A 26,071-nucleotide genomic window follows, 5' to 3' on the forward strand; every position below is an offset into this window, starting at 1 on the left:
GCTAGTAGCCAGTCGTCCGATATTTCCGCAAGATCAATACGTTTTTGTTCAATTTTATCCGTCGGTTTACGCTCATCAAGACATATCGGGTTTCGCGAGAAAAAGTCTACGTGCTCCATGCGCTTGCCTTCTCTATAGACTATATCAAAATCAAATGCCTGTAAAAATGCCCACCATCGATGGACTCGATCGTTCAGATCAGTTTTATTGTGTGATGCTTTTAAGGAATTACAGTCTGTAAATACTGTGAACTCGCGACCATGTAAATAATGGCGGAAATGTTTAATAGAGTTGACAACGGCTAGAGTCTCCAACTCATATGAATGGTATCTGGATTCTGCCGTGCTAGTTCTTTTACTAAAATATTCAACTATCCGATTTTTATTATTTACTTTTTGCATTAATATAGCCCCATAGCCTTCAGCACTAGCATCAGTATGTAATTCAATAGGATAAGTAGGGTCAAAGATCATTAGTACGGGTTCGGCGGTCAACACAGAAATTACATTTTGACGAATTCTCTCATGACTTTCTTTCCACTCAATATTTTTCTTACCTGCAGTTAACGCATACAATGGTTTCATTATATGAGAAAACCTCGGTACGAACTGACGGAAGTATGATGCTAGGCCAATAAATTGTCGAAGCTGGGTAACAGTTTGTGGAGCAGGTAAAATTGTTAAAGCTTTTATTTTTCGCGGATTAGGACGAACCTCGCCGTCCTTTATCTCGTATCCCAGGTACGAAACAGCAGTTTTTAAGAAAGAACATTTCGAAAAATTAAACGAAAAACCGGCTTTGATAAGAATGTCAAGCACTATTTGAAGCCTTTCCAAACTTTGCTCTATTGTCTCCCCAATAACTAAAATCTCGTTCATATAGACAACAACATACGTATACGCAAGGTCACCAAGAGCTTTCAGAACCGCGCGTTGAAATACCGAAGGGGCAATTTTTAATCCAAATGGCATAGTTAAATATTCGTACTGCCCATCGGGTGTGACGAAAGCAGTAAGTTCAATTGAATCAGGGTAAATGGGTATTTGGTGAAACCCGCTAGCCATATCAAGACAAATAAAAAATTTTGCGCCTCTAAGTCTCGCTATTTGATCCGATATAAGTGGTAACGGATGCTTATCCGCTACCATATTTTTATTTAACTCGCGATAGTCTACACATAAGCGATCTGACCCATCTTTCTTTTTAACGAGTATTATCGGGCTGGCAAAAGGTGAATTACTAGGACGAATCACGCTGGCTTTAATAAGCTCGTCTATTCTTTCTTTTACAATCTGTCTTTCTTCAACGCTAAGTCGATAAGGGCGTCGCTGTACGGTAACGTTAGGATCTATCAACCGTATTTTGAGCTCACCGGTGTTAACCCGAGTACGCGGAAATCCCGTAATGAATGAATCCCGGAATTTAGCAAGTATTTCGATCTAACGAGTATTATCTATCCCAATCACATCTGTGTCAACCAGATTAAGATCAATTATATTATTTTCTAATGACTTTTCGCATACATTAACGATTTTACTTGTAAAAATATTAAATTTATCTTTTGTAATATGGATGTCAAATCCTTGGCTAAGAATATCACGACCAATCAAAATATCATGTTTTATATAATCGTCATTGATGACGTGGAAAAGAATCTTTAGCGTATGGTCATTGATTACAATCGTTGACAATATTTGTATAGCACAATTAACACTAATATTGCCTATACCTCTTAACATTACAAGCTGATTAAATCTGTTTCCCGAAAATTTATTTGATACCGACTCCTTGATCAACGAGCATTCAGCTCCGGAGTCAAAACAGAATGAAAACGACTCACTGTGATGTAACAGGGAACCTGACGGCACCACGATACTGCACATATCCACCCGTCGTTCGATGGCGGGACCCTCCTTGTTGGCTGCTCCCTCGCCGTTTCTACTCCTCTTCAATTGCGGACAGTGTGACGAAATATGTCCGACTTCCCAACAGTTGTAGCAAGTAACCGTCTTGCCCGGCATGGTTGGTTTTCTTCCCCCGTGCGCTACTCTAGTATCCGGTCTCCTTGTTATTTTCGTACTCAAACGACACTCACTAGCTTTATGGCCCATCTTACCACATCCATGACAACGAACCACTATTGATGGCTTGAAACGTTTTGGAACCGGTGTCGTAGCGTTTTCTATAGACGATGCTGGCCTCTTCTGCATATATGAAAAAAGCTCGCATTTCATTTAAAAATGCGGCTTCTGTTTTGATATCAGATGTATGCGCCAGTCGCTCTATTTAGCTGTTATATGGAGCTAACCGAGCCATGACGACAGCGTTTATGATCTCGTCAACAGTTAAAGATCCCCATCATGCTTTAAGTGATGATCGCAGTCGAACACCAAAAGCGCCAATGCTCTCATCTTTCAGCTTATTTTCATTTTGGATTTTAATGAGAGCTGAAGTTGCTGTTTCCGAACCACCAAATCGAGCGATAAAAAGATCTTTAACTTGTGGCCATGTGATTCCAGTGATAGCCACCTGAGATAGCCACTGCGCAGCTGACCCTTCCAATGCCTTGCTGAGCGCGGAAATTAGAGCAGAACCAATAAGTGGCTTTTCTGTTAGGCACATATCCGCTGCTGTCCACCACGCTATTGGATCGCTACACACACTTTCCGGGTTGAACCGTGGTAGCGAAAAATTTCGGCTGTCTGTACTCGGTTGCCGCATAGAATTTTGCATAAACTGCAATAAAATGTTCCACTGATCTGGTGTTGGAGCGGATCCCACTTCTGATGTCGAATTACCAGTTGAGGTATTAATGAGACTCGGGTCTACGCCGTTATCTTTGCCACTCATCTTATTTATTAAACAATTTAACGAACACACACAGGTAATTACTACTCACAAATATCGTATACACTAAACAATAAGATTACAAGCAATAATATCAGTATCGGACAACTACACAATATTAAAGTATCCGAGAAAATATCAAAGATTACAAAATATCAAATATTACACAAAATTAAATACACAAATTATTACAAGCGATTAGTTTATTAGAGAATAACAACTATTGAAAATATTCTAGTTACTGTTGTAAAATGTATACGGCGGTAAAATTAAAATCGAAACGAATACACGATCGGTCGGATAGCAATGTTGTCCGTTCCTTTGCTCAATTAGAACTAACTCTCTGTACTTAATATTCTTGAGTCTCCGACTCGACCAAAACTATATCTCAGGTAATTTTACAAACTCGTACAATTACTTCCATATGTTTAAAAACTCATTATACCGAAAATATTGCGATCTCTTGATCGTGTCTACGTTGGATGCCCAGACGGGCTCCTTCGATTTAAGTCTACCGTCATAAACGTAAATATGAAAACTAACAAAATCTTAAGCGGATTAAATTGTAAAATATTTTTACTAAGTTTTTATTGTCTAAAAACAAACTCAATATAGTTGGGACTTTCCCAAGTCTCAGGAAAAACCCAAGTATTATTTTATCTCCGACATATATATATATATATATATATATATATATATATACATATATATATATATATATATACATATATATATATATATATAGGGTGTGCCATTTTGAGGCGACTTGTTTTTTCAACAAAAAAACAGGCTAAAAACTTGCAGGAAGGTAAGAAAAGAAGCCTGGTCAAAGCAGAGCTCTTAATATTAATAGATAGAGGTGCCTATTTCTAATTTTCCATTTTCCATTTAATTAACATGAGAAAAAAAATTGTTTTTGTTTTATTTTTTTAGCTCGGCATTCGCACCTTATGTAAATAAGTCGATAGAATATTCTTGTAGAGAATTTAACGCTCTACAAAAAAGGACTCTTATGATTTTTTGATAAGTTGATCTATTCGAGAGTTATTGGAGCTGGAAGTCAAATCTATAATAATTTTCCAGGTCTTTTTACTTTTCCAGCAAAACTATCAGATTTATCAAAAAATGTCGTAGCGCCTTTCTTGCAGACAATTCTATTCACTACAAATTATTTCTGATGAAGTTTATTTAATTTTCGCATTGTTTTCTAGTTATTTTCATTTTAATTTTTAGTTCTCAGAATAGATTAGAAGACTATTATTTTTACGAGCTACAGTGTAGGGGTTTTCATGAGCCATTTTCATAAGATCTGTGCAAAACTGCTGCAAGATTTTCTTGTGAAAGTTTATTGATCAAGTCTTTACCAATTTTGAGATAAGAAATCTGTTATTAATGTCTTGCTTAGACACTTAAGGGGGACCACTAGTGTGAAATTTTTCAAAAATCGAGTTTTTTGCGTATTTTGATAGTCTATACCGTCAAAAATAACATACTCAAATTTCAAGTGCGTTTCTCGAATAGTTTTTTTTCGAGTTGTAGCCATCTGAAGAGCAGCCGCTTGTCGGTGCTCGAAAATACATTTTTCAAAATTGTTGCACCCTTGCAGATTGGAATCACGGTGGAAACACGGTGGGTTTGTTCCATTTTACCACTGTATTCACGCGGTGTATCCACCGTGATTCTACGGTGGCTTTACCACCGTGTATACACGGTGTTTCCACAGAGATTACGTGGAGGATACATCGTGGAACCACGGTGGTGAAATGGCACAAAGCCACCGTGGAATCGCTGAGGATACACCGCGTAATCACAGTGGATACACCGTGTATACACGGTGGTAAAGCCACCGTAGAATCACGGTGGATACACCGCGTAATCACAGGGGAAACACTATGTATACACGGTGGTAAAATGGAACAAACCCACCGTGTAACCACGGTGAATCCACGGTGTTTACACTTCTAAGGTGTTTTCACCTTGATTTGAATCTGCGAAGGGCAGTTATAGCTCGAAGACAAATCATCCGATTAATTTGATTTGAGTTGGAGCTCCTTTTATACATGTTTTTACATGCCATGATCCTTCAGTTTTCCTATCGATTAAAACATGTTATTTTAGCAGGCTCAAAATCATCAAATTTTCGCGCAAAATTTGAAATTTTTTGAACAACTCCGCCATTTTATTAAATTTCAATTTTTTCTCAGCCCGAGGTTCATGGTACGGGAAACACTTTCTAGTTTAATAAACTTTTTGGTTTTTTTGATTTCATGAACTGTAAAGGTCATTGCAGTGGGGAGGGACTTTTTTTGGAAGGTTGGGAGATTGTGAATAACTCGTTGAATTTTTGATTTTTCGGTCTAAAAATTTCACCTCTTATTCATTTTATATCCACAAATATATCACTAAAACATTCAAACATTCCATGCAGTAATTTTTTTTTTAAATTCCCAAAAATAATCTTTTTTCAGGTGGTCTCACTAGTGATCCCCCTCAATACAAAATGGAGAATTTTATTAGGATTATCAGTTATAAATGAATTTCTCAAAAATCAATCATTTCTAGGCAGAGAGATAGAAAAAATTTATTTTCTATAAATATAGATATATGTGAGCGTGTGTATGTGTCCATATGTGTATACTCTACATAGATTGAGCGGACAAGTGATATTTCGTATTTGAGACCGTTCCCCGTGAGTTCATCCCGATAACGTGATTACGAAGCTACCCTTCCCGTCGTCACTCTTCATTCCCTCCCACAATGTGCTTTATGTGTATATATATATTCTGTTCATTCTATGTTATCTCTCTCACGTACGCTCTTTCTACACACTTTATGAACTGACAGGAGAGTAAGCTACTGTACTCAGTTGCTCTGATCCCTCGCAATTACTTCCCATTATCTGGGTATTAGGATCTACCCTCCAACTGGAGGCATGACATATTCTTCGTAACACCGTTTTCGCAGTATTTCTCTTTCTCAGCATCCTCAGTTGACAATTACCCCAGCAGTGCCATCAGTATCTAGTCGAGATCTATCTCTTGCCAGTATCTAAGTTATAACTACATTTTTGTAATTCTCCGCAACAGGTTCCGTTGTCACTTGTTTCCTGATCAATTAATTAAGGCATATTTTTTTTTTAGTTTCTTTATTATTTATTATGGTTTATAGTTATTTGTATTCTAAATAAAAAACAAAATTTTATCATTTATATATCAGTCCTTTACAAAACAATTTACGATTCTTTAAAATTATAACTCAAAGCTATTATCATTCATAACATATTTACATTGCCATAAGAAACGTATTAGTACTTTTCTATTTTATTTAAAATTAATGTTTTTTTTTTTTTAATTTTTCGAACACTCACTTTTTTGTTATGTAATCGAAGCTGTATAATCTCACAAGTATAAAAATATGTAGATAACAAATAATTTAAAGAACACTTACAAAACCCATTTAATTTGAAAAACTATTACATAATTATAATCAAGACAAATTAACAAGAAACTATAATCAATATTAAAATCAAATCGTATATTTTATGTAAATAATATTCTAGATGATTTTATGATAAACAGTATAGTCTATTTTTATTAGATTTCTACACCAGTGAATTGAAATTTTACTCAACAGGACTTGACCCAAAATAAAACTTTATATGAAAACATTTCTAAATAAAAATAAATATTCTAGTAAGTTAAATTTTTGGTTTTTAAATTGATTAGACTTTGATTAACTAACCATCTTCATGGTTAAGTAAATATTTTACCAATAATATTTTATCAGTTTGAAGACACGTTGTCGAAAATTAATAGAATTTGTTTAAACTCATACCTAGAGATTCAAATATAAATTCACGTCACTTTTTTCTCAGCGATGAATACGTGATAGAAGTGTCTGATTTTGATGAGACGATTGATGCGTCAAGCTGACGGTAGAATGTAAGGATCGATGAAAATTCACAGGAGATAAAGACGAACGTTTTACCGGTTGATTGAGTGTCGAAGGTAATTGAACAGGTAATTGTGCTTCATCACCAAGGACGTCAATTTCATCAGAATCTGAATCCATAACAGCATCACTACTGGCTCGGGATTCTCGACCACCATTTAACGAAAAATCCACTGGTCTCTCTGTAATATAGTTTTATTGATTTACCATATTATGTAATATATTGAATAATCATTTAATATTAAATCAATCATTTTAATTTCAATTTTAATAGTAGATTCAATATATATATCAATATCAATATATATATATATATATATATATATATATATATATATATATATATATATATATATATATATATATACCCGGAAAAAAATGTTTTTATAAAATTTTATAAAGTTTTATAAAATTTTACTAGGCCATTTTCAGTATAAAGTTGTGTAAAATTTCATAAAGTTTTATGAAATTTTGTAAAGTTTTATAAAATTTTGTAGAATTTTATAAAATCATTTTTTTCCGGGATGGGTCACTTGTTCAGTTAATGTTCCACCTCGACGCTACTCTACTTTTGTTATTGATAAATTGTAGTCTGCTCCGCTCGTCTATTGTCCACTTGTATAGATCTGAATAACTTGTGTCTGTATTTATGTAATATAATAATAATTATAAAGTAATTTGTACTAATATAACATAACTTTATAATAATTCGCACATTATTACCGATATGACTTATTTCTTAAACACAATGAGAATTTAATTTTAATCGATAGTTGACAAAACAAAAGTTTAATAACATTAAAATTAAAATTGTCACATTATGTAATATATATGGGTCATTCCACCAATTAAAATTTTTTTGGAGTGAGATCCCCGTGGATTTTGTCCAAATTTTGTGGAGAGACTCTCTATATCAGAATGACGATTCCCTGAAGAGTTGAGCTCTTAATATTAAGTACTTTCAAAGTAATGATTTTTTTTAATTTAACGATTTTTTTTTTAACTTTTTCATTAATTTTTTTTTGTAGTAAAAACGTTTTCTATAAAAATACAGGCTGTATATTATTATTGTAAAGAATTATTATTTTGTAAAGAATTCTCAGGTTTTCGATAAAAATATTCATTTTTCATTGAAAGCAACGGACGATCCTCAGAACTTCAATTAAAGTAGACAAATGATTTTTCTGGCCTTGCGACAATTTTCCTTCAAATTTGATAGTTATTTCTAAAAGCTAAGAATTTTTTACAACAAATATACCATTTAAGCCATGGGGTTATTTTTTGTTTAAACATAAATAAACTATAAAATAATAATAATTGATTTTATGATGTTTTTTAAACGGTAAAATATTTTTATACGAATTTTCCAAGTTTCAACATTCGAATTTATCGTCGAAAAATTCTAAACTATTTAAGTGAGGTAAATGATGTTGAATAACCGTGATGAAAAATTCTGCTGGGCTCGGGGCACAAACTGCTGTCCTTCTGATTGCTCGGCCTGAACAGTAGCTACACGGTAAGAAATGCATGGCTTTAAACACCATGCTGGTATGGTCTCAAGACAGATACTAAAATAGTATGTAAAATATGCCAAGACAGTATTGTAACGAGTCCCAGAAGTATGGCGTTATTTACTATATTTTATAGTACTGGAGTACTATAGTATCATCTAACAATTTTACAACGTATAAAAATCTTCGATACCATACAGTAAGGCGTTCACGCCCATACTAGCATAATGATATCCGCAAAATATTTCTTACCGTGTACTGGACAAACCTACTAATATTGAGCTACTACAACCACTCGTTTTTATGAAATATAAAAAGCAATTTAATTAATATTGTTGATTAAGAAAACAAAAATTATTTCATACTATTTTTATTATAATTACATAATTTTCAATAATAAAATTTATTAAATTTAATTGATTATTTATCAAGAACTCAGTTGAATTATCTTGCTCTACTACCATTATTAAAAATAACATTTATTATAAAAATTTATGAGTTATTTCTTAATTAACCCTCGCAGATTTGAATCACGGTGGAAACACCGTGGAAGTGTAAGCACTGTGGATCCACCGTGGTTACACGGTGGGTTTGTTCCATTTTACCACCGGGTATACACAGTGTATCCACTGTGATTACGCGGTGTATCCACCGTGATTTCACGGTGGCTTGACCACTGTGTATACACGGTGTTCCCACTGTGATTACGCGGTGTACCCACCGTGATTCCACGGTGGCTTTGTGCTATTTCACCACCGTGGTTCCACGGTGGATACACCGCGTAATCACAGTGGTACAATGGAACAAACCCACCGTGTTTCCACCGTGATTCAAATCTGCGAGGGAAGTTAATTTTTATAAGTAAAATTATAACATTACGGTTGTTGATTGCAAATAATAACGAACTAAAAAATATTTTAAGTTTTAGTTGTAAATAATTTTAATCGGAATGTTAAAATATTAATTAATTCAAAAAACCATAATAATAAGTTACTTGAATAGTTAATAAAAAACCTGGGTTAGCCAGTTCTGGCCCTAAAATGGGTAACCATAGGTATAGCCGAACTTGGGTAATCCTACCTTAGCCCAAGTCTGGGTTGCCATTGAATCGCCAAGACAGGGGAACTCAGCTTCGTCCCAAGCTCGGGTAATCATTATAACGGCCAAGGCTAGGTTACCCAGTCCTGGCCCCGGCTCGGGTGAAGATTAAATAGCCAGGATCGAGTAACCATTTTTGACCCAAGCAAGGGCCAATATAGGCGTGCCAAAGCTAGGTTTCTCAGTGCCAGGCCAAGGAGGGACCCTTGGTTTGACTCTGACAGCTCCTGCATGGGTAAGTCCGACATAAATTTTTTTTAATTTAAAATTTCTTCATAAGTAGTAAGTAACAGTACTAAAATTGTAATTTTTTTCGATCATTTTAGAGTATTTTTTATTGTTTTAAATATTAAAGATTATTTTTGGAACTTTTAAATTTCAATCAGCAATGACATGAATTTTTTCAATTAGTGTATATGATAAGAAATAATTATGATACACGTATTTTTCATATCATCTTTAATTCAATTCGCGTTTACAATGATTGAAACACTTTCAATTTAAATTTTCAAAATATATAGCTGCAGCTTATTTATTTGTGACAAAAAATTAAACAATAGCAACAATAGTAATTTTTTGAATGAATTACTTTCTAATAAATAATAAATAATAAAAGTCAAAATGTTTTTAAATATTAATTGTAATTAAGTAACCTCAAAATCCCATCTAATTAGAGACAAGTTTGTGATATCATTGATCTGCTATCTTTCAGACATCAGAAAAATGTTATCTTTCTGATAGCTTTACGAAGAGATCTAAAAGATGTCAGTAGGTGGCGCATCAGATGTCTTTATGTTATTTTTAAGATGAGTCTTAGAGTTATCAGATCCAAAAAATGTTATCTTTATGAGATCTTTATGATAACTTTTTGCCGTCCTGGAAAATTGTCAAAAAATTGTGAGCCATGTGCACGGAAAGAGTAGGTTAAGTGGTTGTTAAAACGAAACATTACTTTTGTTTGATACCGTACCCGTGAGAAGTTTACCTACACACTCCTCATATATAATACAAATACCGTTTAATAATTTCTTAAATTATGACAACGTCACATCCCTGATTAAAAAAGTGAATTGAAAAGTATTGAAAAAGATGAGAAATTAATCCTTTCGAATACTTTCTATACCCCAAGGTTTTCATTTTGACATAAAATGAATACTTTTCAATCCCAAAATAATAAAAGAATTTCTGAACTTCCGAGGAATTGAAAAAGATTCAAATGAATTGATATTTTTAATCTTTCTGAATCCTTCTCAATACCTAAATAATCCGACATTTCGGATCAAGTGTGGGATTGAAAAAGATTGAAATGAATTGAAATTTTTGAATCTTTCTGAATCCTTCTCAATACCTAAATAATTTCACATTTTGGGTCATATGTGGAATTGAAAAGAATTAGAATTAATTGAAAATGTTCAATTTTTCGAAATTTCTTTCAACAAAATAATATTACATTCAGGATCTGGCGAAGAAATAAAAAATATTCAAATCAATTACTTTTAATGTTTTTCAGTTTTTTTTGTTATAAAAAAAAATTATAATTATTTTGCCGGAATAAAAATCTGAGTAATTAGAGAAATATAATTGTCATGACGCCCGCCATAAATTTTATATCAATTCTGATTATAGGAATTTTTTGTTGTGTAAAAACTGTAAAATTTCAATTTCTTAATATCGAATAGAAATTTCCATAAATTCACTTAATATTGAATTATCTTATCAACTAATTTATCTTAGGTAAAAGAAATGTGGATTATTATAGAAATGGAAATGGAAATGATGAAAGATTGAATTCTTTTCAATACTTTCGAATTCCACTTTGGAATTGGAAAGTATTCAAACGATCGAAATTTCAATTCCATTCAATACTTTCCAAAACCGCCGAGGGATTGAAAAGAATTGAAATAATTTTCAATACTTTTCAATTCACTTTTTTAATCAGGGATATGCTCTACCAGTTGCAGAATAGAGTATTGAGTATCTGTTTAAATTTAACACTCATATAGTACTATCGATACTCGTGTACAGCGCTGTCGGATTGTTTCTGTCCAATTTACCGATATGTATATTTTTTCATTTACTGCTAAGCTTTCGCGTTGCTATATCTCAACAATGAGAAGGTGAATACTTTTTTTTTTAATTCAGGGCAAATTCGTTAATTTATTGTTAGTTTTTCCAAATTTTCTGACTGTTTGTTTTTTTATTAAAATCACAAGCGTCACTCGAAACGCATAGAGTCATGGGGGGCAAATGTGCATTGTAGGTAAGTGTGGGAAAATCCATTTATTTCGGACTGAAATGCATGGGTTTGCGCACACTTACCCAGGGCGCACGCTTGCCCCACACGACTCTACTTTTCATTGCTCACAATGTTAATGATCCGAATTTAGATTATAAATATATCGAATTAAATACGGTCAATCGACTTCAAACTTTAATAGTAATTGTATTTTAATACCCTTAATAAGTATACAAAATTAAAGAATTTTCTGACACTATACTCATCACCCGACAACGACCTCAATTGGTACGATTAGAATATAAAATAAGTTACCTATTGCTTGCAAGCAACGGCCTACATTTATTGAATTCTAAAAATCGTGCTATGATTATTTCTCAATTCAAATGATGGCTAATTAAGATGATGAATGGAATGGTTATACTAATCTCATTGTTTTTTGAATCTATTATTTAATTACTATATTTATTATTATGTAATACTATGTATTTTGAATAGACGCAAGAAATCTTGACTTTATGGCAGAATTAATAAATAATAGAAATAATACAGACTGACTACCGTAAGGCATTTGACTCAACACCTCATGAGCTTTTTCTCTTTCTGTTCAAATGCCTTGGGGTCAATCACGATACAGTACGGTGCATTCAGCGTACGATGTAGCTTTGGCGGACACGGTTCCACATCTCCTGTGGCAATGACAAACGTGTGACCGAAGTTGTGCAGTATAGAAGAGGTGTCTTCCAGGGAGATTCCTTGAGCCCTCTGCTGTTGTGCATCTCACTGCTGCCGATATCTGTTGCGCTACGCCATGCCCGTGGATACTCAGTGGGCCCACTAACTGATCGAATGTATTCGATCACCCACTTACTCTGCATGGATGATCTGAAGGTATATGCTCCTGATGAGGAACACCTTCAGACAGCCTTAAATATCGTAGGGGAGTATACACGCTATTTATTAAAATTTACACTTTAATTACTCAAAAAACGTAAGATTTCATGTGACATTGATAAACGAAAAAATTGCAAATCGAAATATACTACTATAATTAACAAACAAATAAGTTAATAAAGTTAATATTTAATAACGCATCTTCAATATTTTGAAAAAGTTTTAGAATCTTCCCTAGCGGTTTCAGCGGCGCGATAAAATTACCATTTATTAACGTTAAATCGTCGTAAGTTCTGCCGTCGAACATTCAACTGCATGGAGTGATTTGACGATTGTTTCCGAGTGCGGTTGTGAAAAATCTTCACCATATATTTTTTCAGCACTTACGGCAATAACACCATCTAATTGTTTATTATATATTGCTAAATAACGATAGTATGAGCGTTGATCACCAATGTTATAATAGTTGATTTACCGACTGTGGATACCGAAAGTACAAACATATGTAAATAATTGCACTGCATTTTGACCGACATTTTACGCTCAATTTACGGTAGATTAATTCTCCAATCACACGCATTTAGATGTAAAATTTGCAAATTCATGGGACTGCCCGGGAAAAAAAATATATTATAATTTTATATAGTGATTTATATGTATACAATAACTGCCATGAAAAAAAAAAAAAAAAATTTTAACCTCGCCGAGTTTTTTACATTTTTTCACGACACGAATAATTTCAGTATACTTGGAGTCTATCAGTGGCTATCAGAGACATTTAAAAAATGAAAAAACTGACCAACAACTAATCGATAGTTCACTAACAAAAAGTTTTTCACTTACTGACACTATACGCTCGATTGACAAGTGTTTGACTCACTCCATACTGTAAATGAACCGCCAAGATTTCGGTTTTTGACAATCCCTATACTTATCAATGACCATAGAAGGACCGTCCATTACCTGTTAATTTACGGTCACTAGTCAGCTAGAATATAATGCACATATAAAACATCAACTATAAAGTTTCTGTCGAGAATTTTCAAGACGGCACTTGTTTTTCACCATCAAACAACGCTTCTTTAACAGTCGATATACGGTCATTTGTCAGTACCGTAAATTTACGGTCATTCGACCTTCGTTTTACGATGATTTTACAGTGATCACGAATCCGCCAGGGTTCTTTAAATAATATTTGTAGATGCCTATTTATTGCTGTTTTAAGATAATTTATATACCTGAGTGACCTACGGTAAATTTTAGCCCATTGTAAGGTATTTCATAGAGAAGTGGGGACGGACCTAGGAGGGTCTGGGCCTCACTACATACAATTAAATCATCCTTCACTTTGGCAAACCTCTCACCCACAGAAGGAGCAGCAGAACAACATTGTTACAGGGCATATTATCAGCTTCAAATTTGATTGAGTAACGAATTGACAGCAACAGATTGAGGCTGGAAGCAACATCAACGTGGCATTATGCCCAAATTTACAGAAAAGGATTTAATTCCGAAAGTATTGCTTAAAACTATTTGCTGCAGCTGTGAAACTAGATGTAACAGTTTAAAATGTGGCTGCCGAAAACATGGTTTAAAATGCACTAATTTATGCAGTAATTGTCATGGTTCTGAAAATTGCTACAATATGGAAGAAAAAACCTACGAGGAAGTAAATGATTCAGATGAAATTGTGAATAAAGAACCAATGCAGACTGGAAATAACATTGGAGACGAAGAAGGTGATGGTCTTGAAGAATTCGACGATCAACTAGAGTTGGAAAGATTTGTCGAATCTAACGATGAAGACATGCCTTCAAAGAGACAAAAACTAATAAATAACTGATTAGAATTTCAGGTAAGGTATTTATAAATAACAAGATTAACGTTTTTAAAAAAATTATAATGAATAACGTAATCAGAATTAAGTATCTAAATTCAATAGTACGATTTACATGTATATTTATATTTCATGAGATTTTCTATGACATGAATGTAATTCGAATTGAATAAATAAACTGTTTAACTGAAAAAAATTGCAGTCATCACATTATCTGATAAAATTGTACATAGTGATTAAAAAAAATTTTTCAAATTCGAGTTTTTTCCATTTTTTTGCATTTTCTAAAAACATTTACCATACTAATGTATATTTTTTTACACCATGCGAAAGTAGAGATTTCAACAAACAAACGGCCCCCGACTTTTTGAAAAAAGCTGATATTTTGACGTGAGAATTTTCGATTGAAAATTAGGGTGCTTTTTTGATATTAAGTTAAGATAAGGCGAAAAAATAAAATTTTAAATCAAATAAATTGGAGTGTATTTGGGACATAGGAAGGTAAGTTTTCACCAAATTTCGTAGAAAAAAAAAAAAAATTTCTGAAAAAGATAAAAATAAAAAACCAAAAACTTGGTTATTTGAATTTTTCACCTAAATTTTGAGGTTATGTAACCAAATGGAAATACAAAAGTTGTAAATCTTCTTATTACCTACAACTTTGCCATCTAACTTTTTTCCATAGGGCTTGTAGTTTTGCCGGAAATCGAGATAAACCATTTTTTACCCTTAAAAACTCACCCCCTCCCACTTCCCGAACTCGGATCGTCCGTAATTTATTTTTCCTGTCATTTTTATCATATTTCCTTTCTTTATTAATGGGTCTCATCCTACTATTATTTTTTTTCACTTTTTACCATTTTTGAAGGCTTCGGCCCTGGTCTATGATGTGATATTCAGCAGGTGCTGAGAACTCGATGACATAAATGTCACGAGTGGTTTTATCCAAGAGCACATTATCAAGTTTATTGTGGTCAATCTTCCACGTTGTTGCGAATGCCACGTTCCAATAAATACGGCAACGGTCATTCTCAACAACTTACGGAATATCTCCTGGCAGATAAGGCAGCACTGGTGTTTTATCGATACCGTGCGTGTGTCTGAAGTGGTAATAAAGTACTCAGAGAGCAGCATTGTGACGCTGAACGTATGCACTTCTTGCCAGCACAGGACATGCTGACAAGAGATGCATGAACGTCTCTGGATGTTGCTTACACACCCTACACAAAGTTTCGGGTAGCTGCATCTGAAGTACTTTCGCACGGTATTCAAGAGTGTTGATTACACCATCTTGGCAGGCAAAAATATATCCTTCGGTCTCGGACATCAGGCCAGCTGACTTAAGGAAGGAAAACGTCAGCTGGGTAGACAAGCCATGATCACGCGCGTGCTTAAAGAACACGCTGTGCATGGACTTGTCCATGTGTGTACTGAGCAGTTTTTGCTGCTCAGAATTCCTGATGACACTCTTAAATTCCTCCTTGGGGAGTTCAATAAGAGGGTTGACTCTTCCGAGACCGAGGGATTTTGCCGCGTACTTTGCTACCTTATATAAAAACGCTGCCTTATGCCTATATTCATGACTATGAACAATTTGCATAAAGAATTCATCTTCATCTGCCGTGAAATTGACAACCTCGTATGTTAGACCCAAAACCAAACGATCATGTAGACACTCCAAGCTCTGTAGACCTCCCCCTCGAATTATTATTATTATTAGTATTATTATTATCATTAGTATTATTATTATTATTAGTATTATTATTATTATTAGTATTATTATTATTATTATTATTTTTTTTTTTTTTGTTGTTGTTAAATGCTCAGGGGGTATTCCCCGGTAGTCCGACTCTACCGAGGGCCTCAGCTGAGCGCCAAATCGTAACTGCTGCGATGCTTCATCAACAAGATGATCAGCATGCGCAGCAGGCCAAGTTTCGTTGCCTTAGGAGTCGGAGGGACCCGAGAATAACAGCTTTCTGCATCTGCGATGCCAGAAACTCAACTTGCGCTGAACAAGTTGGCACTCTAGCCAGTGCAGACACAAAAGACTGTTTTATCCCTCCTTTCAAACAGGAGATTTAGAAAAATTATAGAAAAGCGTACCTTAATTAATTAATTGCTTATTAAATAAGATATTGCTTAATATTTTTACTAAACAAACCCACAAATTGTCAGTCGAAAAAACAAGTGAATGAATTAACCGTTGTGACCCCATAACTTTGATCGGTACGACCCCAACTAATTTTTGAAAAAATAAACTGAATTTAAAAAAAAAAAATTGAAAATTATACTTTTATAAAAATTAGAATGGATTAAGAAATGTCTGTAGATTATATACATATCAATTATAAGCTCTTTTCTTCTTGAAAAATATACAAAAAAACAATTTTTTATTTGTTAATTATTATTAGTAACTTACTAATAATAATAAGTAATTAATTCTTAACGTTAGGGCCAATTAATTACCTCTAATTCAATGAGAGTATAAAATTAAATTAAATTCAAAATCAATTATATGATAGACTTTTCAAAATTTGGGTGGCCGGGGCGACCCGCTGACCGGGACGACCCTACGCTCCCCTTTATTATATTATTACATCAATTATCATGTGCTTACAAATTGTTTGATTTTGGATTTTGATTTTAATTGCTGAGGAAGTCATAAATAAATGACGAAACATTCAATATATTTATAGTAATTCATTCATTCCCTGGTCCTATTTCCTAAGAATTTAATAGCTATTAATAATTATGGACACGATCGTTGAAAAATAATAATAATAATTAAAAATTGTTATATATTGTAGAATTTTGTCTGATGATTCTGTTACAGGTAAGCAGCGAAACACTACCAATAAATTAATTTTTAATAAGGATCGAATGTATTATTAATCACACTCATAATCATAAACAAATGATTAATTTAGCAATTAATGTTTTTGTTTATTGTTTTTTCGTATACAGTACAACCTGTGTACACTGACCACTTACGGTTCTCGATAAGAGTGGTCATTGTATGCAGGTGGTCATTGTACAGAGAATGGAAGCTGTGGAGAAATGATAAAACCAAGAATGTAAGGAAAGATTTAACAACATAAACAAAAATTTAGTTGGAAATGACATCATTTTTATTCAAATAATTGTCAAGTTTTGTTTTTGAATTACATCCAACTCAGTATATTTTTGTTTCACACCCATTATAACAACTAAAGCTTAATAAACTGTTAACGGCACTAAGAGCAATGAGTAATAAAGGCAAAAATAACGGAAGAAAATTCATAGATAAGGCGAAAAAGAATGACAGGAGGGAGTCGGTCAATATACACAGGTCAATTGGAGCTCAAACAACTTCAAAATAGAGGTCATACTAGTCAGGTGGTCAAAATAGAGAGGTGGTCAGAGTAGAGAGGTACTACTATGGGCAATGTAAGCATCATTAAGTCGGTTCCTAGAAATATTGGTCAATATAGAGAGGTGGTCAGATTACAAAGGTGGTCATTTGTACAGATTTTACTGTATAACAATTAAATAATTCAATAAAATGAAAATGATAATAGAATTATAGTAAATATGATAACTGATAGTATTTTCTGTGTTAAATCGAAGTAGTAAGTTATTAAAAAAATGATTTTAAGGACAATTTCGTGAGTAGAGGTGTGGCTGAGCACTTAGCCGATAATTAACTAATTTTCTTGAAGGAGCCGCGAAACGACAAGAGTAGCTATCTTGAAAGCTTGTAGTGATTCAAACTGCTACAAGATAGAGTGAGAGAGAACTTAATACGAAAAGGAACATCAACTAAGTTTCTATCCCCACTTTCATCTTGCTTGCTTTCTCCTCTTTCTCCTCTGTGCCTTCCATTCCTCTATCCTGCAGCGAATTTACTGGAGACTCAACTTGGAAGCACTAGTTTACTGAGAAAGACACGACCCTAATGCTTTCTGACTATTATTGTAGCATTGACGTCTTATTGGTACTCTTGGCAAGTAAGATTTCTCAGGCTAACTTTGTTAGCTATCCTTCAACAGAGAGCGGAGCCATCTTGGCTCCGATCGGGTAAATAAAGTTATAGATGGATGCGATGTGGTGATATCAGATCGTGATGAATATTCTGAAGCGTCGAGTAGTTATCTATAATTATTAAACCCAATGAGTGAATGATGAAAAATTTCCTACCTTACATTTATGTGATCGGTTATAAATCTCTACTTTGTTCTATTTATCTGATTTACTTATAAAGTTGAATACTTATTGACAGTTATAATTTTTCCTGAAAACGTAATAGGCTACAATTGCTTCTATATTATCACAGTAAGCATTTATAAGTTTTGCTATTTTATGTATACACAGAGAGAAAAAATTTGTAATATTTACTATCGTAGTGAAATATTAACTATTATGTTAATACAATAAAAACTATTTTATGAATATAACAGGCTCTTCTATGCTATATAGTAGTTTTTACTTCTAGGATACACGGAAAAAACAAATTTCGTTCTGATAACAAAAGACGGGATAACGAAAGATTTTGTTATAATGACAAACATGATAAGCTTACGGTAACAAATCAATTTGTTACAGTAACAAATGAATTTGTGTCGTAATTAAGAAGTCGATTTGTTATGAAAACTCATGATGTTTATTATAATAAAATCGTCGTATTTTAAAGCTGACATTTGCTACCGAAAGTAATCTTAGCTTATGATTACGAAAATTATTGTTAATGCTACAAATTCATTCTGTTACTTTAACAAATCAGTTTTTTTTATTGGAACACGACAGTTTTGTTACAGTTACGAACCATTGCTTGGCCCAACAAAGAATTTGCTAGCATTACAAACACATTGTAATCCCAAAGAATGCTTCGTTATCCGTATATTAAGGCAGAATTTTGTTACCGTAAGTTATCTTATCTTGTGGTCACAAAAAATTTTTTTCCGTGTAGCAATTTTTACTATTTTAGTTGGTATTAAAAACGACTCGTCGCAGCTGCGTCAGATTATTAATATTACTAACGCATGATGGTAACGGTTACCATCTCACATGATGAGAGTAACTATACTTATTATCATTGTTAATATTGTAACGAACGTGAAATTGATTTGAATCATTAAAATATTTAAAAAACAAACGCCCTCTTCTTATTGAATAGAAACGCGACTAGAGTTAGTCAGTCATATTCGCTCCGAGGGCAACAGCGCCAGCGCCATAGGTGACGCTTTTAAGAACTTCATACCCAGTTTATGTTATTATTTAGCATGTACCAGTATATATTTATATATATTTTAATGAAAGAACAAGTTTTTTATTGTTTCGTTTAAATTTATAAAGTGCATAAATAAATAATGGGTTCAAGTTCAAAAGAAAGTGACAAGTGTTGTGTAAAGAATTGTGATAATACTGCAAGGAATTCTAAGTATGGATTTTATTATTTTCCATCAGCTAACCCTAATTATCCACATAAAGTTCTAAAGCGCGAACTGTGGTTAAAAGCATTGGCAAAATTGGAGTAAGTACAAAAGCTAAATACTATATTCATAAAAAACAGTTTTCAAGATTTGACACAAAATATTTAATACTCATAAAAATTTTTTCGTGTATAAATTTAATAAAAAATTGCAGGCCAGACGGGTCAGTTTGGATTCCAAAAAAACGGAGTAGAATATGTAGTTTCCACTTTGTTGGAAATAAAAAGTCTGAACATCCGGAAAGTCCAAGTTACATCCCGACTATTTTCGACAATTCTACGAAAACTTTGAAGAGAGCAACATCTTCATCTAATCGGTGATTAATTTGATCAATTTAAGTACAAAAAAAGCTCGCACGTACTTTTGTTATTTCTATTATTGTTTTCTTTCAGATTTCAAAGACTTTTAAAAAGAAGAATGCAAAATTCAGTTGATTCTGATCTAAATATTAAAAAATCGAAAGTTTCAGACGCTAGGAATTTATTAGCAAATTTAAGTTTGCAAGATGAACATTCTTCAATTCGTGATCAGGCAACTTGTGACGTTGAAACCAACGTTAATTTTTTATCAGATGATGACGATAACACAGATAATTTTCAGAAAAGTAATACCATTTTTATTTGTATTAACCACCCCCTAGCGGATCGCTATCTACTAAGTATACACCAAATATACACGGTGTATACGCGGCGTATATACACTGAGTATACACTAAGTTTACACCAAAAATGTTTTTCTAAGTCCAATTTTCATAAAAATTTCTAAGTGCTGTAAGCAAAGTCAAAAGTTTTTTAAGTGTGACTGGAAAAAAATTTTTTATGACAAATACATATTTTTTTTTAATATTTAAAATATAAATAATTAGTCATGCTATAGAACAATAAATAAAAAAATTAAAATCATTTGTTAAAACTACTCTGGTTTATTTTTTGGCCGTAATTCAAAATTCTGTGATGCGGAAACACAAATTTATATTTCACGAAAAGATAATAAATTAAAGTCCAATTCAAGTACAAGTGAGACTATGAACTTTTCAAAAACACCCCTCGCAGATTTGAATCACGGTGGAAACACCGTGGAAGTGTAAACACCGTGGATCCACCGTGGTTACACGGTGGGTTTGTTCCATTTCACCACCGGGTATACACAGTGTATCCACTGTGATTACGCGGTGTATCCACCGTGATTCCACGGTGGCTTGACCACTGTGTATACACGGTGTTTCCACTGTGATTACGCGGTGTATCCACCGTGATTCCACGGTGGCTTTGTGCTATTTCACCACCGTGGTTCCACGGTGTATTCACCGCGTAATCACAGTGGAAACACCGTGTATACACAGTGGTCGAGCCACCGTGGAATCACGGTGGATACACCGCGTAATCACAGTGGTAAAATGGAACAAACCCACCGTGTTTCCACCGTGATTCAAATCTGCGAGGGACCTGAAACATGTAAAAAAGGATTTCATGGCTACTCATCAGTAAAAGATGCAGCTGATGAAATACGTGATCTTTCTGGTGTTAGCCTTGACACAGTTCAACTTCTATTAAAAATATTATTAACCCTTCGTCACCCGCATCACTTTTTCATCCTTCGTCACTCGCGCGGTGAGCGCTGCGCCGCCGTGTTAAATCAAGCGCGCTGTTGCCACATTTTTCAGATTGCTAAATCTATATAAAAAATAATCTAAATGAAATTTTTTTTAATAATTAATTTATCGAAATTAAAAAATAAAAGATAGATTTTCCATTTTGTTTTTAATTTTTTTTATTAGGAATTACTCCGTTTCAATCAAAATTAAATTTTTTTTAACAACAATTTTATTAAAAAAATCGCTTGCTCATAAAATTATTACTCAAATGTATTTTAATAAATTATTTATTGTTGATATTATTATTATTATTATTATTATTATTATTATTATTGTTAATATTATTAATTCTATAATTATTAATAATGCTTCTATTGTTACTAGAATTTTTTCATTATTTTAACTCAAAATTAATTAAAAACAAAATAAAATTAAATTACCTGTTGTGGTTATAACCTCGAAATTCTTCTTGAATATTATACACAAATTACATATAATATAAATATATATTTGTAAATATAATAATTAATATTTAAATAACATATTTATGTTTGTGACAAAATACTTATTACGCGTAGAATTATTCATAATTAGTAATAAAAAATGTATCTCTATTAAGAGAGAATACCTAAATGTCAAACCTAAATATTTATATATCTATATCGTATAAGAGAATATTACCACACACAAGTTGGCAGCAGCGCGCGGCGGACATTTACCGGTTACTAACTCGCACTGGGCGGCGTCGCGCCGCTTTTCAATTTCTTTCGCATGAAAATATTTTTTTTTAACAAAATAATTTATTTCTTAGGAGCGGCTAATGCTAGAAATTCTTTTAGAATATCTAATTCAAGCATTCTAATTTTTTCGACGTCATCCGTCACCGTAATTATGAGAAAATTGCATGATTGTAAAAAAGGCGGCGCCGCGCTCATTGAGCGAGTGACGAAGGGTTAAGACAAAAATTCGATAACCGTATGAAAGTATCTATGGAAGATCGGCTTTTTATTTTTTTAATAAAAATGAGGACTGGCTTAACATTTACGCCGTTAAATGCTTTATTCAAACTGCATCGAATTACAATATCCAACATTTTTACCGAAACTTTAGTGTATTTAACTGGTGCGTGTAAAAATTTCGTATCATGGCCAACTAAAGAAACAATCCGTGTAATGATACCCGAGGTTCTTAAGGATTCATATAAAAATTGTCGAGTAATTATTGATTGTACTGAATTCCACGTAGAACAGCCATCAAAAATTAAGCATCGAGTTCAGTTTTATTCCTGATACAAAAAAGGATTCAGATTAAAAATTTTAGTAGGTTGTACTCCGTCCGGATACATATCTTTTGTATCACGGTGCTATGATGGTAAAGCCACAGATGCCCAAATAACAAGTACTTGTGGTTTTTTAGATCTGCTTGAACCTGGTGATTTGGTACTTGCACATAAAGGGTTTCCCCAAATAAAAACTCTTCTCAATGAAGGTGGGAAAGGAATATTAATGGTTATGCCACCCTTTCTATATAATAAAACGTTCACAGCAGATCAAGTAGAAGAAACATATCAAGTTGCGAGTGTTCGAATACACATTGAAAGAGTCATGCAGAGAGTTGGCACATACAAAATAGTCGATAAATTTACAATCGACTTGCTGCCTTATTGTGATGCGATAGTATTTATGAGCTGCGTTTTAGTTAACTTACAACCACCAATAATTAAAGTTGATCAAGAAAAAGAAGATAATTTTTAAAAAACAACAATTATTAAAATTTTATTTAATATTAATATCATGTTTATAATTTTTAATACAATTTGTAATAACTTTCGAAGTATTTACTAATTGATGGTCCTTAAATTACAAAGCTCACAGCAAATAAGGCACACGTTATGAATTAAAATAAAAAACTAATAAAAATATTCATGTACATTAATTTTTGGTATTAATTATGGATTATTTTCTTTTTCACTTTCTACTAAAACTTTTAAATAATAATGGAAATAAAAATATTTTAGTTTTGGAATAAGCCTTGCCAAGAAATGATCATCTCTTTTGATAGTTACTACATAACTACCTTTTGGAGACCAAATAAATAAATCACATTGATCTAAGCCAACAACATACATTTGCACTTGACATTGAGTGTAATAAATATGACTTTTTTTTTAAAATAACTCTATTTTTTTCTAGTTGTACATAAGTAACATTAAATTTGTTATTTTTTCGTCAAAAATAGGTTTCGACGAGCACGTAGCAGGATATTTAATTTCTAAGACCTTAATTGCTTCACCATTTTTTATCACAATACCATCAACACTGGCACATAGCCATGATTGGAATGGCTTAACAAATAGGCCAATAGACACGATATAGACATCATATTGCAGCATATAGGCTTCAACAGCTTTTTGTTCATTTTTGAGCCCATACTCCATTCCTTTTGTTGATGTTATTTTATTATTTAATAGATTTTCAGCCAAGGTTCCGTTGTTTTTTTCTTTGTTAGTTTTAATAGAATGTGCTTTTTGAGAAGCACTGATTCGGTTCTTTCTAGTGGAAAACTACTCTTGAGATTCACTCTGCTTTACAGTACTTAAACACAACTTCAGTATTTGATAATCATACAACTTAACATAAAAATTATAATAATCATAAAGTTTAACGTCTGTAAAAACTATATCACATGAATAAAATCCAGTCTGCTTCGACTTCTGAATTAAAATATTAATCACTCGCTGACTTATTTTATTCTGTACGTTAGTTATTGCATCATCACATAAATCTTCTAAGAATATCCTAACAGAAGTCTTCATAGCATACTCTTTCTCATACTTCAAGACCAGTCGAAATGAACAGTTAATTTTTTCCAATTCAAAGTACTGGACGTCATAAATTGGTCCATAAATTTTTTTTTTAATAAACTCATCGGTAATTAACAATGGTTTTGCGAAAATTTCTTTTGCAAGCTGACTACTAGATGGTTGTCCCTAACTTTGTTCAGCAGAAGTCTTTGATTCACTAGTGTCTTTATTTATAAAATCAATGAGTACGTAAATATGTTTACATTTTCCACATGCTTGAGAAATACACGTGCAAGATCTTTGAATTACGTGTCTTGCATCGTTCAACTGAAAGAATCGGTTTTTTATTAGAATTTCTTTACATTTTAACATATTTATTATCAAATATATAAAGTTAACTTACTTGCAACTCTACTCTGTACGGAGTTTCAGTGACACTAGTCTGCCTGAAGACCTTACATTTTATTTTGGTCGGTAAATTTTGAATTCTGAACTCTTCAACATCAACAACATTTACCTCACTTAATTTTATACCATTCACAATTTTTTGTTTATTAAACTCAATTGAATGAGTAATTTTTTCGAAGTCAATTTTAATTATTTTAGTCATTATGACATTTTTACAAAGGTTATCCGGGCTAAGTATATTTACAATTTTTTTTTTTCTTTTAAAAAAAATGAATTTTTCCAATTATTCTTTATTACATTAATTAATAATTTATTGACAAAATTTACCCACAGATATTTTGGCTTACATATATTTTTTATTTAAATAAATAATCGTTTTCATTATATGTCCATTGTTTTCATAGCCTAGTGTATGGAGTGAAATTATATTTTTTGCCACGGATGGCGCTACGAACGGTTGCCCTCGGAGCGAATATTGACATGATTATACAGCGATCATCTGTATCTCAACCCAGTGAACACATGACCTTATTTTGACGTCATACGTAGATCATAGAAATGTCACGGCATCTGATGTAAATTTGATGTCAATCTGACGTTCTACATGACTTTAATATGATGTAAAGCTTGTGACATCATATTGATGTAAGCATGACTCCTGTATGACGTCAGAGTTATGACTTATGTATTACGTACATTGGACATAAAATCTACATCACATTATTACGTAGTAATAAAGTCAATAACCGTATATCACAATGACGTAATTTTAAAATCATACATTTATGTCAGTAGCAAAGTCACGGTTATACGTAATATGGATGTCACTCTTAAATGATATCTTTACATCAGTGACAAGTCAGTATTTTACGCAATGCTCATGTAATTTCCGAGTCATTCCGAAAATGTGTAAATGTGTAAAAATAACAATTAAACGTCGAACATTTTTGAGGCCAAAATAATCGATAAACTCGATAATAGATTATTCAAAAGTTTTAGATTACATCATTAGCGTGATCATAAAAAAATTAATTTTATTTTTTTAAATGATATATCGAAAATATCATTCATGATGACAAAGAAAATGTAACGACAGTTTGAACTCTTTTGGTTTTATGATTCTAAAGTTTAGTATCAGAATTTTTCAATCGATTAAATTTCATACAATTTTGTGGAATTATTTAATATTTCGCAAAATTTTATATAAGATTTTTTAAATTTCACATCACAATAAAAAATTAAAAAATTTGATGAAACTTAATGAAATTTTAAACAACTATCATCGAGGCCGACAAATATTGTTTCTATAAATTTTCATATAAGTTCATAAAGTTTTTTTAAATTTTGTAAAAATCCTTCACAAAAATTTATGAACATTGTCTTTTCCGGCATTTCACTCTAAATACATCAATTAAGCCCGA

At 32.6% G+C, this 26,071-nt stretch overlaps 2 protein-coding genes across 2 annotated transcripts in view; one reads left to right on the plus strand and one right to left on the minus strand.

Moving 5' to 3' along the window:
* Window positions 1–6,013: 6,013 nt before the first annotated feature.
* LOC130671591 (uncharacterized) overlaps window positions 6,014–26,071 on the minus strand; it is a 71,851-nt gene continuing 51,793 nt past the window's right edge. Inside the window, exon 2 of the mRNA XM_057475571.1 lies at window positions 6,014–6,980. Within this exon, the coding sequence (XP_057331554.1) occupies window positions 6,718–6,980 (263 nt within the window). The 3' untranslated portion in view covers window positions 6,014–6,717. The remainder of the gene's footprint in view (window positions 6,981–26,071) is intronic.
* LOC130671590 (uncharacterized) lies at window positions 19,678–20,621 on the plus strand. Its single transcript, XM_057475569.1, has 3 exons — window positions 19,678–19,886; window positions 20,000–20,161; window positions 20,238–20,621. Exons 1-3 carry the CDS (start codon window positions 19,723–19,725, stop codon window positions 20,608–20,610), a joined length of 699 nt encoding a protein of 232 aa, XP_057331552.1. The 5' UTR covers window positions 19,678–19,722; the 3' UTR covers window positions 20,611–20,621.

The sequence above is a fragment of the Microplitis mediator genome, chromosome 7, assembly GCF_029852145.1.
Source record: "Microplitis mediator isolate UGA2020A chromosome 7, iyMicMedi2.1, whole genome shotgun sequence".
NCBI lineage: Eukaryota > Metazoa > Arthropoda > Insecta > Hymenoptera > Braconidae > Microplitis > Microplitis mediator.

Excerpts from the sequence above, each read along its gene's own strand:
- LOC130671590 (XM_057475569.1), top strand. The coding sequence starts at position 19,723 with ATGGGTTCAAGTTCAAAAGAAAGTGACAAGTGTTGTGTAAAGAATTGT. Across the intron at positions 19,887-19,999 it reads AAAGCATTGGCAAAATTGGA|GCCAGACGGGTCAGTTTGGA; the intron begins GTAAGTACAAAA and ends AAAAAATTGCAG. Across the intron at positions 20,162-20,237 it reads GCAACATCTTCATCTAATCG|ATTTCAAAGACTTTTAAAAA; the intron begins GTGATTAATTTG and ends GTTTTCTTTCAG.